At 41.9% G+C, this 16,551-nt stretch overlaps 1 protein-coding gene across 1 annotated transcript in view; it reads right to left on the reverse strand.

Annotated features, from left to right (window-relative positions):
• Positions 1 to 2,036, reverse strand: part of col5a2a (collagen, type V, alpha 2a) — a 37,465-nt gene extending 35,429 nt beyond the window's left edge. The window contains exon 1 of the mRNA XM_053877501.1: positions 1,809 to 2,036. Within this exon, the coding sequence (XP_053733476.1) occupies positions 1,809 to 1,899 (91 nt within the window). The 5' untranslated portion in view covers positions 1,900 to 2,036. The remainder of the gene's footprint in view (positions 1 to 1,808) is intronic.
• Positions 2,037 to 16,551: the final 14,515 nt, after the last annotated feature.

The following is a 16,551-nucleotide window of genomic DNA, read 5'->3' on the forward strand; positions in this document are numbered from 1 at the left end:
GGGTCCAACAGACAGCAGAATGTTCACCTCCAAGTCAACTCGTTCAACAAACAACGTTCCAATGTGGACTTGACACCTGTCAATGGAGTCAGTCTTTCCATTGTCATTTCTTAACTTTTTGAGGGAACATTCAAGTTAAGATGGACGCTGTATGAATAGTACCCTAGTAGATGATCTTGGAAAGAAGTTATTAAAAAAAAAAAAAAAAGCACGTTTGCAGCTGCAGCTGTTTTCACAAGTCATGGTGCAGCTTTGTTGTCTAACAGTCTATCACTCAAGTGTAGAGTTTCTTAGTTAAAAAGTGCAGCATAGATTCATGGTGGGATTGTTGCTGCGTGTGCAGTTTTGTGTTGAACTCAAAGAAGAGAGCAAAAACCCTTTAAATCTGTTCATCCTAAAGGATCAAGTTAAAGTTGTAAAGTCAACAGACACATTTCATTTACAATTGCTGTAAAAAGATGACAATTTGAAAGACCGCTGCATGTGTTTAAAAAAAAACAGAAAAAAAACCCGGAAATGAATGACAGTTTTGATGCAAATTATTTCAGTTTTAGCTGCTTTTTCGCAAGTAGGTAAATTAAATAGTTTGAAGCTTACATTTCAAATCTAAGATGAGTAAATGCGATGAGCAATGTTGGTGGATTTTAATCCGGTTAAGCTAAAATAAATGGGGAATTGTTTATGACTTATTACTGTTGAATCAAAAACACACAAATTTTGCATCTATTGGCATTAACTTTGGATACTGTTTGTCAAATGCTACTCTTTTCAAGGGTAAACATCAGACATAAAAAGAAAGGTGCGCTTATGTTCCATCTCTTATATATAGATGAAATACATCTGATTTATAGCTGGTTATTTGACATTCTCTGCCCACTTTTATTGTGTATTTTACAGACATGCTAATGGAGCTACATGCTAGTTTAAGTAGCTAATGTCAACAATGTTATTGCCACAATGTTTTGAGCAAAACATTATGGTCATAAAGCAGGCACAGATTTCAGACCTTCAAAATATTGCCACTTTTTCAAGTCAGATTTTTGAAGTCCTCAAAACTGACTCACAATTAACCTTCACATATCTGCAAAAAAAAAACAAAAAAAAACGAAATGAATTTGGTGACTTGTCAAAACCTCCTCGACATCCATTTATATTTAAAAACTTTTAGTAAACCAAAGTGTTTTGACGCGTACCACCAGGGGGAGCACTTTCTGGCAATGCTATTCCACAATCTAACGCAAATAATGACATTGAAAAAAAAAGAAAAACTTATAAATAATGCCTAAAGCTCTACTATATTAACTGTCATTCTTAACTGTTCTGTTTGATAAATCAACTTTCCAATGTCGGTGAACAATGACATCACCTATTAAAGCATAAAAAAATCCTCACTTTGCCACCACAGCTTCAACAAAACAAGCTCATGATCAGAACCTCTCAGGTGTTCCACTGTTTCAGAGAATCCAACATCTTCGTGTCTCCTCACATCTGCACCGAATTAACATGTTTTCCCTCATTTGAAATGGTTCTTGCAGATGTGTGATACAGACCGACTCTGGGGGGAGTGAAGGGGGGCGGCTGCGGTAAAACATAATGAATGTTCCAAAGTGGTGCAGGAGTCAAAGTAAACCGCAAAGGTGCTCATTTCCCTGCTTTTTTTTCCACAGTGCCTGAAGGTGACATCACCAGCAATCACAGTCCAGCGTCTCAACATTTCCAACTTTTTCATCCACAAACTCCCTAAAAGTCTGAGAAAGAAGCTGCGCCTTGAGCAGAAGAAGTAGCAGCAACAAACAGAAGACACTTACCGTCACCGGTGACTTGACATGTAGCAAACAAAACCTGAGATATGGACACCGCCAAAAATAGGAAAGTCCTCAAATGCACAAAAGCCATCATGTCTATAAGGCAGACATGAGCCGTCCGTGTGAGAAAAGGGGAAAAAGGGATGAAAAGAAAAGGAAAAAAAAAGCTCTCGGGTTATCACTGCAACACCATGAGCGCGCCTCTCCTTGTAAGCAGCAAGCAGACCCAGCCCAGACTGCGTGAGTGCTTTTTTTTTTCCTGTAGTTACAGCTTTAAATGAGAAGAATGCTGGCCAGCCTAATTTTCCTCCCCCTTTTGTCAGCCCTCTCCCATCCTCTCACAGGCGTCTGTGGCTGTGGGAGAACTACACCCATGTTCCCGACTGCTCTTCCTCACGCTGCAACCCTTTTCATGTAAACTTCATCAGAAACTATCAGATAAGCTGAAAAAGATTTGACAAACGTCGCCTTCAGAAGAGGAGGGTCGTAAAGTTTTACCAGCGTCTCTGCGGCTCCAAGCAAGATGCGCAGTGAAGCTAAGAATCCCCATCTTTTTTGGGGTTTTACAGCACAATTAAAAAGTAAGAATAGACTTTATTCTTTGTTCTGAACTGGAGATCTGCTGCTCGCTGTTCTCTTGTTGAAGGTGCAAAAAGAGAGAGGCTCGTGAGGGGCACGGTGGGTGGCCGACCCTGTTGGTGGCCATGATGGAGAAGCCAGAGTGTAAATTTAGACAGATATTTGGGGTCAACACCCCTTGACTTATATTGGGGGACGTAGAATCTGCCACCAATGGACGTTCAACAAGTCCTAGACTCAAGAAGCCCCAATGTTTTGAACATTGATCGTGGTGAAATAAGATCTGTGAAAGCAAACCCATCACCTTACTTAAAAGCCCTTTGCAACTCACGTTTGGTCAAGTTAGGATTAAACCTAAGGGAAAAAAAGAACTTCACCACAATTCAAACTGGCAACTTCCTGCTTCTAAAGCCATTTTTTATTTCACTCAGTAGCCCAACTAGCCGCTTATAGCTAACACCACGAGGAGAATAAAAAAATTGAGTTGCCAGTGTCAGTACTGAGCTGCAGCACCACATCTTTACAACATTTCAGTGCCATAGTTAAAGTGGGTGGTGCGACAATTGGGTGGAGCTACAAGGATAGAAGGAAAAAATATGGCTTCTTCTTCAGTTCACAACATGCAGAATAACAACATGAGATTATTGTATCATAGCTTCATTATTGTGGCATGACAAACGGGGCTGCCAACTCTCACGCAAACCCAAATGACACTTGCCTCACGCCATATTTCAGCACAGCGCTGCATTGTGTTTCCACTCGCCTCAGTCCTCCTACTTACTCTTAAGTTGGCCCTGACAAAAAAAAGCTTCTACCCATCCATGTGATGGTTCTCTTCTGCGTCACCTGCGTAGCTCCGCCCACCTGTGGCTAGCAATTGGCTAATAAGGCTTGATGACTGTGTCAACATTTTCGGAGCCCACATGATGCTGTTCTCTGCACAAAAATAGTTGAGTTTGAACCACTATTTCAATGAAACCGCGCATCATTTTTAAACAGACAGCGTCCCCTTTTGAGCCCTGAAAATAACTGTTTCATGAAGCCTGATCAGCCCATCACAAACTGAAAATGCGTTGATGTTGCGTAGGCAAACAAGTTGAAATGAGATGGAAATATTGATCCAAAAGTTTAATTTTAAAGCACTAAATGGAATCAATACCTGAGGCCAACAAGTTTTGAATAAGTAGCTCACCAAAATAGGGCATGTGCTTGGAAACTGGACAGGAAGGAGGCCGTAGCGTAAGCAAACATGAATGAAATTCTGCAGTGACACATTTGCCTGAAAACAAAAAGGATACCAATACATGCCGATACTGACTCTCAAAACAGAGATGAGGTCATGGTAGAGTCGGTGTTGTGACTGTTGACTTCCCACCGTGGTCTTTTTCCTACAGCATGTCACCGCTTTGGGAACACGTGGAATATTCACCTTCCTAATCGTTGCCAATGTTTCTTACTTAAGCTTTTCCAGTCCGAGAAATCCAACTCTGACAGGAAACAGCTGTGATCGTGTTCACAAGGTGCTAAAAGCTCCAGGTAATTGGCTTTCCATCGCCCTGTACGTGTGTGTGTGTGTGTGTGTGTAAAGGGGTGGTGAGGTCAAGAGACGGAGCTAATGAGAGAGACAGCTGTTTTCTCGCCCCCCTCTCTCCACACCCATCCCGACTCCTCCTTCCTGTATGGGAGCAGAAACACCAGTTGTTTCCTCCAGAGGACACTGAGGGATGAAGGAGGGAACAGCAAACACTTTCAGTTGTCGCCAAACGCTTTGTCAATACGTACATTAGTGTTGTTTGCGAGAGAGGGGTGATGACAATCAGAGCAAATAATGGCCGACTTAACAGGAAACTTTATACAAACATCAAATCCAACCCACTGTTCCCATTGTTATACATCACTCTGCTTTAAATCATTAAAGGCAACTGATATTCTTTTTCTTGAGGGGGCCAAAAAGGGATTTTTTAAATGAGTGTCCAGACTTAATGATAAAAAAAACCCAAAACAATAAAATCTGGGGTCAATTTTTATGTCTGTGCTGCGCCCTGATAACCTCAGCGCAGATCACCACACTCATAAAAATTCTGTACCAGCACCGATCGAGAAGCTCGTCCTCCAAGCCAAAAATATTGGAGATGGTGGTTTTAATTCTTTTTTTAAACAGAAAAATCCCAGGAGAAACGTCATAATAATCTTTCAGATTGTTGGCCCTAACAATTATCAGGACAAATTCACTCATCACATCCCAGAAATACGAATTCTGTAGGAGGAAAATCTTATAAGAGTTATTGTAAAATCGGGACAAAAACATCCTGATAGTCATTGTGTGGCCCCCTTTAGATTCCCTTGTGTCCCGTCCGTTGCAGCAATACACTATTGGCTAGATATTGCACCAGTCACACTGTTATATTTACACTTCAATGGCTGGGAGTTATTGAGCTACTTTTAAAACGACCATGCTATGGTGCTTTGTCTTTGGAAGCGTTTCAGTCTTCATTCTTATGACAAGAGAATCGCAAGTCTGAGGTTGGATGGTTAGAGATGAAGCATTTCTGTGTTTTACTGTCAGTATGGATGATCATTTCCACGTTTGAAAAACTCCCAGAAGCAACTAAACCACCAAAATTTGTCACAGCGTAAGGGGAATGGGCTGGAATAGGGCCTGGGGTTGTCACAGCTAGTCCCCTGTGGGATGGACGAAATGACAACATTGTGAATTTGTGTGAATACATTCATTTGTCATGCAGTTTAACGGTAGGTTTTTCTCACGAATCCATGTACAGTATATCACATTCAGCTGTGTGTACAACATCGTATGCTCAATGCTGCACAATGACCTTGATAGCAACATGTGAAATATATACAGTATGAAGTATAAAGTAGCTCCCCAAAAGGCATTGTCCACAGAGTAGTAACTTGACCACACGGATCCGACTGGTGCCATGATGAATAAATGGCTCAGGAAAGTTGTAGTGACGCAATTAAATCTTGTTTTCCAGAGCATACCATCTCAAATACTTCATAGTTCAACCAAGTCCAGCATTTTCACATTTTTCTTGCTGTTGAAAATGAACAAGTACAAAGACATAGCTCCTAGATGTGTAGGAACTCAATTACCAAAGGTTTGGCAAAGCTCGAATAGGCTCAAGAAGGTGATGATCCATGAGATCTACACACACTACCTTGGCAAAAAAAATCTTTAAATTTCCAGAAGTGTGTATATTAGCATACTGAAAATGCATATGAGCAGTCAAGATATGCCCAACTGCCAGGTCAAGATAGAATGTCACTGTTTTGCTCTGCTATGATTGGACCAGATCTGGGTTTGCGTGAATTTCTGCTGCGACATAAAACTAAACAGACATGTCATCTCTGCTGGAACTAGTGTGGTGATCGAGCATGAAGTGCTCAGTCTCATATGCAACACTGGCTTTGTGCCTGAGCTCAATGTACGAATCTACTTCATTTTATTATTTAAAACGTGGGCGTTTTCTTTAATTCATTGTTAGGTCTCCACTGTGACGGTGGTGCAGCAACACGCCACTCATTCTGGACCTCTTTACTTGAACTAGTTGATCATGACTTGCTATGTACAGAGTCTGATACAGTGGTTTCAGGACGTCTTCGCACTGCCTGCCTGCACCATGTTCCATTTCCATTGGCAGTTCAATGGCAGTTCTTACCAAAGGACTTAAGCGCTCACAGCGTGGAGTTTATATGGCTGGATAATGTGGTTCACTCAAGCTGTGCACCGCTGCAGTTGGGCTAAACCAAGTGACTTGTGTACATCTGTCATGACCTCCAAGTCAAAGATTCAGTACTGCGTCTCATCGAGGTGTCCCTCAATAAAATGTGTAACTCCAAAGATTAATCTAATAGTCATTTTATCAGCCATAATACACACCTCAAAATGTTCCCCAGAATGAGTCAGGCAATAGGTACAAGAGAAAGACCTGTAATGAGATACTCGGGTGAAAACAGCAGAAGACTCTCAAAGCTCTGATGACCCTATCAAGAGATCTGCAATGTTTAGCACATCTCTGCCAGTTGAAGCTCCTTTTATAGTTGCACATCCCTCACTTTTATCGTAAGGAAGAGGATTGTCAAATATCACACGAGCCAGGATAAATTGACTTTAGATTCTCTGGCTGCACAACGATGAATCCGGAGGGCATCAGGTTTATACGCTTCTGAAGCCATATACGGGTATTTGACGCCAAGTTTAGTCATTCAAAACAAAACCTCGTCGGATCACAACAAGGAAACAGGTCTGTGGATTGAAGATTCCGTCTTTGAAACTAGAAATTTGTTTCCAAGGTGATGATTTGTTTCCAAGAGCGGTTAGATTTACGGCTTTGAAAAAAATGTTGTTCCTTGTTCTTGTTCTCTGGATTTTCAAAGATTACCATTAATCCATGAGACAGACTTGCTCCAAACGTTCCTCCGCTTGCTTGTAAACCAAGTTACTGGCATGAAGAGGAAGAAAGCTACAACACATGGGACGCACATGGCCAGGATTTCTGAAGGCAGATGTCCATTTCGACGAGAAAGTGAAATGTGATACGCAGGTAGAAGCTACTTGGTTTTTGTTTGACAAATTCTTCGGTCAAGTACGAAATTCTTAGGTCAAGTACGAAATAAATGATGTAATTCATTATCCATTTTATCTGTTTAAACCTACTAATATGCTTTTTTCCCCTGAGGATGGCTGGTGTTAACTCAGATTTTCAGACATAAATGTTCTGACTTTAAGATCATGGAATTTTATTGATCCCTCTTTCTTCTTTGAACTCCAAGGTCACAGGACCAATTGAGCGTCTGCCACCCATCATGAGGCTGATGAGGCTTCATGAAACAGTGTCCTCATTTTCAGGGCTCCCTATTGTCATTTAAGAATGATGTGACGCTTCATTGAAACGATGGATAGAATACAAAGACTTTAGTGCAGAGAGTGCCGTCTAGTAGGCTCGAAAAAGTAGGACACTGTTTCATGAAGCTTCATGAGAATATCACTAGCCACCACAGCAAGCTCATTTACAGCTCAATTCATTCCCTCACTCACAAACAAGACGAACCTCTGTGTCATCTTATTTGTCGAAAGAATTTTATTTGTTCAGTAACAAAATGAACAAAATTGAAGAATCGTTGAACAGAAAAAGAACATGACTTGTTAAACTTGTTGTGTAAATACAGTATAATATGAACGTATATGATGTCGTACAAAGAAGGGTCTCAATGAAACTCAGGGGGAGTATAACAAATGTGAGTACAATTTGAAATTCTATCAATTTAAATGATATAAAACAGTTGTAGTATTCATTTAAATTCAAAAGCACAAAAACAGAAATACATGACAGTCAGTGATGATGTGGAGAGATGCACTGTAGGAAGGTATCCATACATGATCCTCAAACCATCCTGAATTGAAATTGTGGTTAAAAGTAAAATTTCACCATCTTAACACGTCTCAGCGAAAAGCACTTGAGGCTCAAAAACTCCTTACACGTTCTCCATCCAGGCCAATAATGGACTTCCGACACTGGAAAAATTCTTCTCCTTGTACTTCCACAGTGCTCCGCTGCCAAGGCTGAACACGCAGTCTTGGCTGCATCTGCTTTAGTCATCTTGTCCTCAGAACCCCCACGGACAGAGAGGAGGAGGGGAGCAGATGAAAACTTTTGGAGGCCGGTTAAACAGCGGCACAAAGACAACATGACTCGAGAATAAAATCTTGACATAATGTGAGGTGATTTAAAGGTGTGGTAGCGTAACCAAGACAAACAAACAAAGATGGGGAAAAGATTTGGGGATGCTTGAGATGAACAAGTATTAAAGTCTCTAAAGCCATAAAGAAATTATGTCGGAGCCTGTTGTTACCGCAGTGGCTTTCTGTCATCTAATATAATTTTTCACTTTTGTGTCCGTAAAAACGTCAGTTGGGAAACGGATGAAGTGTGTTGAAGGGAGTTTGTCTGTACCATTGTAAGGAGATGCGAGTTTCCCATCAACTCTGATTCCTTGCTTTTGAGTCCTACAGGTTTAGGCTGCCTTTACAGGAAGCGATTCCGACTCCTAGAATGGCCGCGACTTGAAGTGACTTGTAGTAGTTCTGCTGCTGACAAAACACTTGGACGTTACAATGAATACATTGCTAAAGAACGGGGAAACAATAATAACAACAACAACAACAACAACAATAATAATACATATATAATAATGTTCATTACTATTCCATTTTAAAATAAAGTAAATAAAGTAGAGGAATTGACTGTAGTAAAAATACTTTGAACCATGGACCACATCTTGTGATCGTCATTCTTACTTTTGAAAAAATGTGGTTTTAGTTTTCCGATTCCAACATTAAAAAGATTAGAATTGAATCCAAAAATATGAAGATGGTTGGGGATTAAGAGGGATCAACCGGTAATCTGACACTAACTGGCTGCTTTGATCCAGTAATCCTAAACTCAAATTGGACAGCATGACCGTGTTATTCTTAACATGAGGCACATTTCCGTTCTTTGCTGTGGCATGAGTGTAGCAAGCCTCCCTCAGGTGGGGCCCCCCTCCTTCACGTAGCTGCCCGCATCCGTGCACTTCATGCTTAGGCTCGACCTCTGCTGCACCAAAGAGAAATAGATCGTTTCCTCAGCTTTCCTGGTGAACTTTGGAGCGCATGCCGCAGAGAATCCTAAAGAAAACAAACTGCGGGGAGGAAGGCTGTTATATCACTGAATTTCTCTTAAGGCTTTAGCATTTCCTTCGAACTGAAATGATGCAGGGCAAGTCCTAACCTTCTGGGAAAATTAGTTTTAAGATTAAAATCCAATACGCCTTGGTTCTCCTTCTTGGATTGTTGGAATTATAGACCAAAGTATGCCAGAAGAATTGAGCACAGGGTTGTTCTAACTGACCTCCAAAAGCGTTTATCACATTGGCCAAGAGCAGAGACTGGATTGTTCACAGTGAAAATACCTTTTTCAGAAAGAATGTCAACAGAACATGTCCTGACAAACTAAGACATTTCCAATAATCGACCAACAAATGAAGAAAGAAAAGCAATAAAGCAGTAGTCATCAGTCACAGCTTGTCCACGTGGACAGTGGAGAGAGAAAGAGAGAGAGCAGGAGAGGGGTTTCCTCCACTATGTGGGTGGAATGAAAATTGAACAGCAAGACAAAGGTCTTCAATACAATCTCCAATGTCGTATGAAGCACAGCACAAAGCAAGGATTTCGGTCTGTTTGACAATTCTATCCACAACAAAATCTATATCTCACACAGGGCAGAATTTACCTAAGGACTTATGTCGGGACTGAATTCATGTGCCCAACATTGTCATGATGTCATCATTTAAGTGAAAAGTCAAATGCTCCCAAGGTCCATTCCAGTTGCCTCATCATTGAAGCAACTCAGAACTCCACTTTTATAGATGTAGAAGGACCCTGTACTCACGTAATCCCATTGAGGAGGAGCTTTGATGCCAGGGGCATCGCACCCTATACAGAGAGTTGCCTGTCCACTGCCCTTCTACAAATAGGAACCTTGGGAATGGACTGGTGGGCAAACTCGGGACAGAAACAGCCTCCCGACCTTTCATGGGGTCATCTCGGGCGATGGTATTGCAACGAAAAACGATTCTACACTGGCTCCTCAGGTGATGACAATCGAGTTTCCTCAAGGGGCTCTGTAATCCTGTAATAATGTCCTGTTCCCGCCATGTTCAACTAGGAAAGCTTGCCAGGCCTTTACGATACACTGGATATTATTATAGCCGGCAGGATGCCTGGGTTTCCCTTGGGAGGACTCCCCGAGGAAAGGCTGGGCCTTGACTGATACCCCTGTGACCAGACATTGACTGCCCTCAATCTGGTTGAAACTTGATATAGAAATGATCATCTATATGTATGAATGACAAAAAGTTTGAATGACGCACGTCCAGAGTGTGAGGGCAGTCTGGATTTTCTGGACTGCCTCAGTATAAGGCTGTTGGTAGTTTGTCTGGGGAGTTCTGTCACAAGTAAGAGGTCATGTTTTGCTTTCTTGCCTCTTACTTCAGTCACTCAAATCATTCTGGCTCTCTGGCATCTCAGCTGGTTGCTGGCTTGAAAAGAAGCTTTCGTGGCAGCACAATCCGCTTCCTCACTATCCAGACCAAACCGGAGAAGCAGAGTGACCAGAGCAAATATGCGGTAAACGGTTTTTCAGCATGGTTGATGTCCGACCGCTCTTGGTTTCTACATGGCTGCGGGGAAATGATTTGCACCTTGTGGAAAATGTGAGGAGAAGTGAGGCCACAGAGCATGAGTCATTGGCCAGATATCTTTGAGGGGGATGGGAATCCCATCGTCGACTTCTGGACGCAGACGTTTGTTTACTCTCCAGACAGAATAGTTGGGAGGCGAGAGTGAGGGGGAAAAGGATGGGCTGAAATCTTAAGAGAAACAATCAAGCACAATTTTTTCTCTTGCTCATGAGTGGATACTGTTTTTAGTCTTCACTGTTCTGGAGCCAACTGTGATCTACGAGATGGTTCTGATTATTGCAGAAGAGTGAAGTAATGAAACAAGCATGTAACAAGCAGCAGACCAAGACCAGTGGGATAGTAATTGTTAATCTTTGAACTGTACTCAAATTGTTCTGTTTGATTTGACTAAAGATCATAAAGTCCTTAATCATGTGCTCATACTTCTGATATACAGTGGTACCTCGGTTCCGTTCCAGAAGGCCATTTGAGAAGCGAATTGTTCGAAATCTGAATCGATTTTTCCCATTACAATGAATGGAAAAAGAACTAATGCGTTCCAAGCCTTAAAATAGTCTTTTGTAGGAGTGAATGTAGAGTGTCTGCTGCAGGTGCACTGTTCCTCTATGTGTGTGGCCGCTGCATGTGGGAGGGGTTGCCGAGTGAGTGACGTCTCTCCAGAAGTGAAGAGGTGCCCGGTGCGTGTCCAGCTCTGAATGTGCGCTTCTGTGCAGTTTGGCTGTGACAAAGTCATAAACCAAGTCACGCTCTGTCCCAGACTCGCCTCATCCCTGTCCCAGCTCCAGCCCACAACAGGACATCAAACCCTGGAGTGAGCGCTCCAGCCTCGGAGGTGTGGAGAGCGAGCACCTCCCCTGTGACACTCTACCACGGTCCAGTGCGGAGACAGGAAAGGTTTTACACCTCAATATGAAGAAAAAACAGCCAGTAAATGTAGCGGGGGCGTTCAAGTTCTGGATTTTCGTTCGAAATCCGAAGCAAAAAGAAGAATTTTTGTTCGAACTACGATTAGTTCAAAGTCCGGGACATTTGAAAACCAAGGTACCACTGTAGTTGTGATCAAAGTAGTGACAGTATCTGGTTACAATTGACTGAAGCATTGTTACAATGGACTGCTTCCAGCCTCCAAACGCAGGTGTCATTCATAAAGTTCCTTCAAAATCGCTTAGATCTGGTTGGTTGCATTGCAAGTGCAACGTGTTTGGAACCCTCGCCTTGGCCTAAAAACTGTTTTCTCACTTCAATAACCACAGATGCGCTTTAGTTCTTTTAAATATTGTAACAGCAAAAAAACACAAACATGGACAACATGACTTTGCGTTTCACGCTCTGTATGCTTTTATTCACTATCTGACAAAAATAACCAAAAAACAATGACCATTTGCAATTAATGTTAGCTTGCAAGCTATCAATACAAAGCAAAACAGAGTGACACCAAGGCCCCTCTGGCTTATGCAATACATTAGCTTTAGCCGCCAACACGAGCCACACATTAAGGAAGGGTTACTTGACTCACTCCCTTCTTAGCTTAGACCCACTCTCATTTACGCTCATTGATTCCTTACGTGCAAAGAACAAACATGGAAAGTGTGAATTCGCCCAAAGCACCAAACCCCCGGATCATGTCCATAGCTTTGGCCAAGCATATTCATATTGCCTCATTGAGTTTGTCAAGTTTGTTGCGGATTGGACATTCGGCCTCAACTATGAGAAATAAACAGACGGATCATGGATCAATTGTCACTTTGAATCTTTGCAATGGGGCATTGAAAGTAAAACATAAGTGCCAAAATGTATTGAATTACAGGAGGCAGCAAGAATATGACACGCCTCCAGTTCAAACACAATTCAAAATCAACTATCATGTTGCATGTTGTTAATGCACCAAAATGAACAGGAGCGTCCTCTTAAGCCAACACTGTCGCCACAACAGGCCGGTAAGTAGCACACAAAACCACTGAAGCACCTGTCCTCCATTTAAGCACAAACACTACATTAGTTTCACATTATTTGTTTGATCAAGGCACTAGTTTTTGGAGTTTTACTGAAGAATTTTGAGCTTCTATGGAAGCTCTTTCATGTGTAATTCCAGTTGAAGAGTCTGGTAACTCGCTCAGATGTTGATGTACTTAAACGTTACTGCAGATTAACCCAAATGGGTAATAAACAGCATCAAGTCTTCGAGCTAAGTGAGGATCATACCTTCACACAGGACTGAACTTGACTGCTGAGCGCTGCCGGTCTTACCGCAGCTTAAAGCACTTTGCATGGCCTCAGGTCTTTGCTGTGTGGAAACTGGCTGACAGACATGTGAGCTGTAGGTCCAATATTTCTGATAAAGAGGACTCTGGAGGAGCAAAGTCACGGGATGGTACTTGTATTGTAAAGGACTCTGCACCGTTCTACAAGGATCGAGCTTCTCTTCAGATCCGTCTTTGAGACTGATGGGTTCATTTCCTTAAGTCTCTCAGTTATAGCTAACAGAAAACACACTGAATTAGTGGAAAGGAAAGACGGGGTAGCACGTGACCGGACATGTGACTCACTGGAGAGTTTTAACCGACCAATTTTCCAACCGAATTTGACATGTTTGTGCTGAACACTTTAATAATGCATTTCATGAAGGACACCTAGTTGAGAACCATCATCTGAATCAGGACCTGATCTTTGTTTCTGATCATCCTAAAACATATGAAAGAACAATGTGTCCTTTGCTCAGAATCCAGGGTTCAAATTAGAGGGGTTTTGATGTAATGGCAAAAGCAGGACTCGTCCAAACCATCACGACCACAAGTTGGGGAGCCATTCTGCAAACGGAGGCAGAAAAAGTCTATAGCGTTGGTAATATGAGCGTCTCATCTCACAGGCGCTGTGAGGCTGGGGTCAGAACAAACCCCAGAGTGCCTGGGAATGTCAGTGTGAGTTTGCCTCTGTAATAACACGACACTATCACTCCTGCATTCTCCTGCCATTCAGATCTATCAACCAATATATACAGTACCGTAGTAGAGATACAGGATGTCAGGGTGACTCTTTGTAGTTTGAAAAGCATTCAGAGTGAAAACCTCTGCCGATAAACAATTCAAAACTTGAAAAGTGTGTATACCTTGTGTACCGAACGCCTCAATTTATCGATATATATATATATATATATATATATATATATATATATATATATATATATATATATATATATATATATATATAACTCTATATAACTACTATATATAACTATATATAACTCACTCCCAAAACTAACTTAAAATTTAGTTCAAATATGTCCAGAACTTTTCAAGTAATATAATAATATATATCATGTTGTGACAAAGTTTTGGCGCCAGAATGGTGTCAATGTACCCGTCTCACAATTGTTCAGTTTGCTTGCTGCATGTAGTTCTATTGCCCATTGCTGCACCTTTTAAAAGGTCCCTGCATGGAACCCTGGTGTCAGAGGCAGATACTTACTATTGAAAAAAACGACATGTTAAAGGAAAAAGAGAGCTGGGGAAAGGTTTTCAAGAGTAATGGGAGGGTTTTTAATGACCCGATATATATAGAAATAATGCATTTTAATGGTTTCTATTTTGAAGATTTGTAGCATCCTGTGGATTCAAACTCTGGCAATACTTGAAAAGTTGCAGTACATGCAATGACGTTCACCTAAGAGCCCTCCAGGGCAGAAACCTAGACATGATTCCCTGACTTCATCCTTGGTTCTTCATCCTTGGTTTATGTCCTTATGAGAACCAACCAAAATGAAGCAGTTCTTGACAAACTAGAAGAAAGTTCAGCCACTCACTACAGACAAAATTTCTTGTGGCAAATCAAACGTGTTGCAGTACAAAAAGGACATGAGTCACTAACTTCCTCTACTGTTTGATACACACCTCTACTCATAGTTCAACGTTTTAAAATGTACAGATCACAGACATCAATAAGGCCGCGCCAAATTAAACCTCACATACAGTATTTTTATACATTACAATACATTGGCATTTGTTGCTTTTTACTGTGCATTACTTGAGAGACTGAGAACACAATATCAATTCTGGACTGGACACTAGATTTTTTGTTATGACCAGTCGAGACCACAGGTAATATACCAAACATTTGTCACTTATGGCACCTGTCAATACAAGCGCTCCCATTTGGCGTCAGTGTCAAGCTCGCTCAAATTTCAACATTAAAAATAGGAAATGAGTAGTCGACTGTGTGTGTTTGTGTGGAGTTATCTTGGATGTGATCGTACCTGGTTTCGACTCAGCCTTTGTGTAGTCGAGCACTGCTGTTTTCATACCAGGGTTAGCGGTTAGTCTGGCAGTGTGTTGTCTTTGGAGGGGGTTTATCCGTCCAAGAAACGTATTGGTTTTATTCTTTAAAATCCAGCAAGGAATGAGGCAACAATTTTCCATTCACTTGTAACTTCCTTCACAAAAGCTTAGCGTTCAGTCGGCAGAGATAATTGCTGGGTATAACAAATTCACGTTCTCTGGTGATGTCACGGTTTTATTGGTCAGGCAGCCACTTCTTTCCACAGCCGAAGGGGTAGGGGTGAGGGTGAGGGGGGGGTATATAGCCTTCCTTTTGCAGTCCCTCCTACAGATGTGGAAACAGCCCTGTGTGTGGGTGTCTGGTGAGAGGGGAGTCCAGTCCAGCCTGGAGTGGAATGTAGCAATTTATCACCCTGAGGTCCATGAGTCAAAAGGAAAGATGCATAAATCCCTCGAGGAACACGGCGACGTGATTGTGGAAATCTTTAGGAAACAGTTTACAACCTGTCGCCGCAATGGGACCTTTGTCCGCCTCAACTGGGAGAAACTGGAAAAAGAGTTTATGACCCACTCTGACAAGTCATTAAGAGCTTAAATTTATTTCAAACTGGCTACTAAAGTTCTCACCTCCACCTCCCTGGACTCCTTTGACAGGAGTATCGGATCGTCTTTCGCGACATGCCCGAGCAGCGAGCCCTGACTGTGTACAGAGGCCTGAAAGCGCCAGAGATCCAGCTGAGTGATGGAGGAGAAAACCTGACCTGAGGCAGGCAAAAGTGCATCGCTGATCTCTGAGTAATGACAGCCCTTCAGAAAGCTATTTATTCAACCGTGTAAGTTTGCAGTTGGTGCAGGACGAGTGACTGCTGCTCCGCCTGCAGTGATCTGAGAGGAACTCCACTTCTGTCCAGTTATAAAGCGTCGATGTCAACTTTCATTCGGCCCACCTTCCTCATCGTGCAAGGACTTGTAGCTACAGAGATGATCTGTTATGCTCACAGGAAGTTCACAGTCTGACAACACTTTCTGTTTTGACCCTTTTCCCACTTTTTAAAACAAGAATTGACTCGTTCTGATTCTTGTTTTGACAATGACAAAGCGGGGTTACATGTACAAAAGTAGTTGGTTGTGACAGTTGTGGCTAGTTTTTAGTTTACATAAAATGTTCAAAGCTTCAAGCATGATATTCACTTTCGAGTCAAGTTTCGACTGCTTTGATCATGAACCAAGAGGGACTGAAAGACACAAATAGAAAAGTGTTTTTTGGATGCCATTTTAGGTTCTGGCCATTAAAACTGGTGTTGGAGTGGAGACCGCCAAACATGAAACCAAGACCAAAATGAATGCAGAACACAGAAGCACTACTGTTGGTGAGACAAACGCAAATTGATTTTGAAAAAACAAACAAACAAAACTGTTTATGCAGTCGCCTTGGAGAGAAAAACACAAGACCTTGGAAATGTCCAAGACTAACTTGAGTGCTACCACACTAACTGTGACACAACATTGATCTGACAGCAGCTCATAAAGGCTGGACACAACAATTTTCTGTCTTGTTTTGAAACAGCTAGCAAAGGCAGCCGGAGTGCAGAGCCAGGACTTGAGTGGTTGTGTTGAGTCCAAGGACTCTGTAC

The sequence above is a fragment of the Synchiropus splendidus genome, chromosome 10, assembly GCF_027744825.2.
Source record: "Synchiropus splendidus isolate RoL2022-P1 chromosome 10, RoL_Sspl_1.0, whole genome shotgun sequence".
NCBI lineage: Eukaryota > Metazoa > Chordata > Actinopteri > Syngnathiformes > Callionymidae > Synchiropus > Synchiropus splendidus.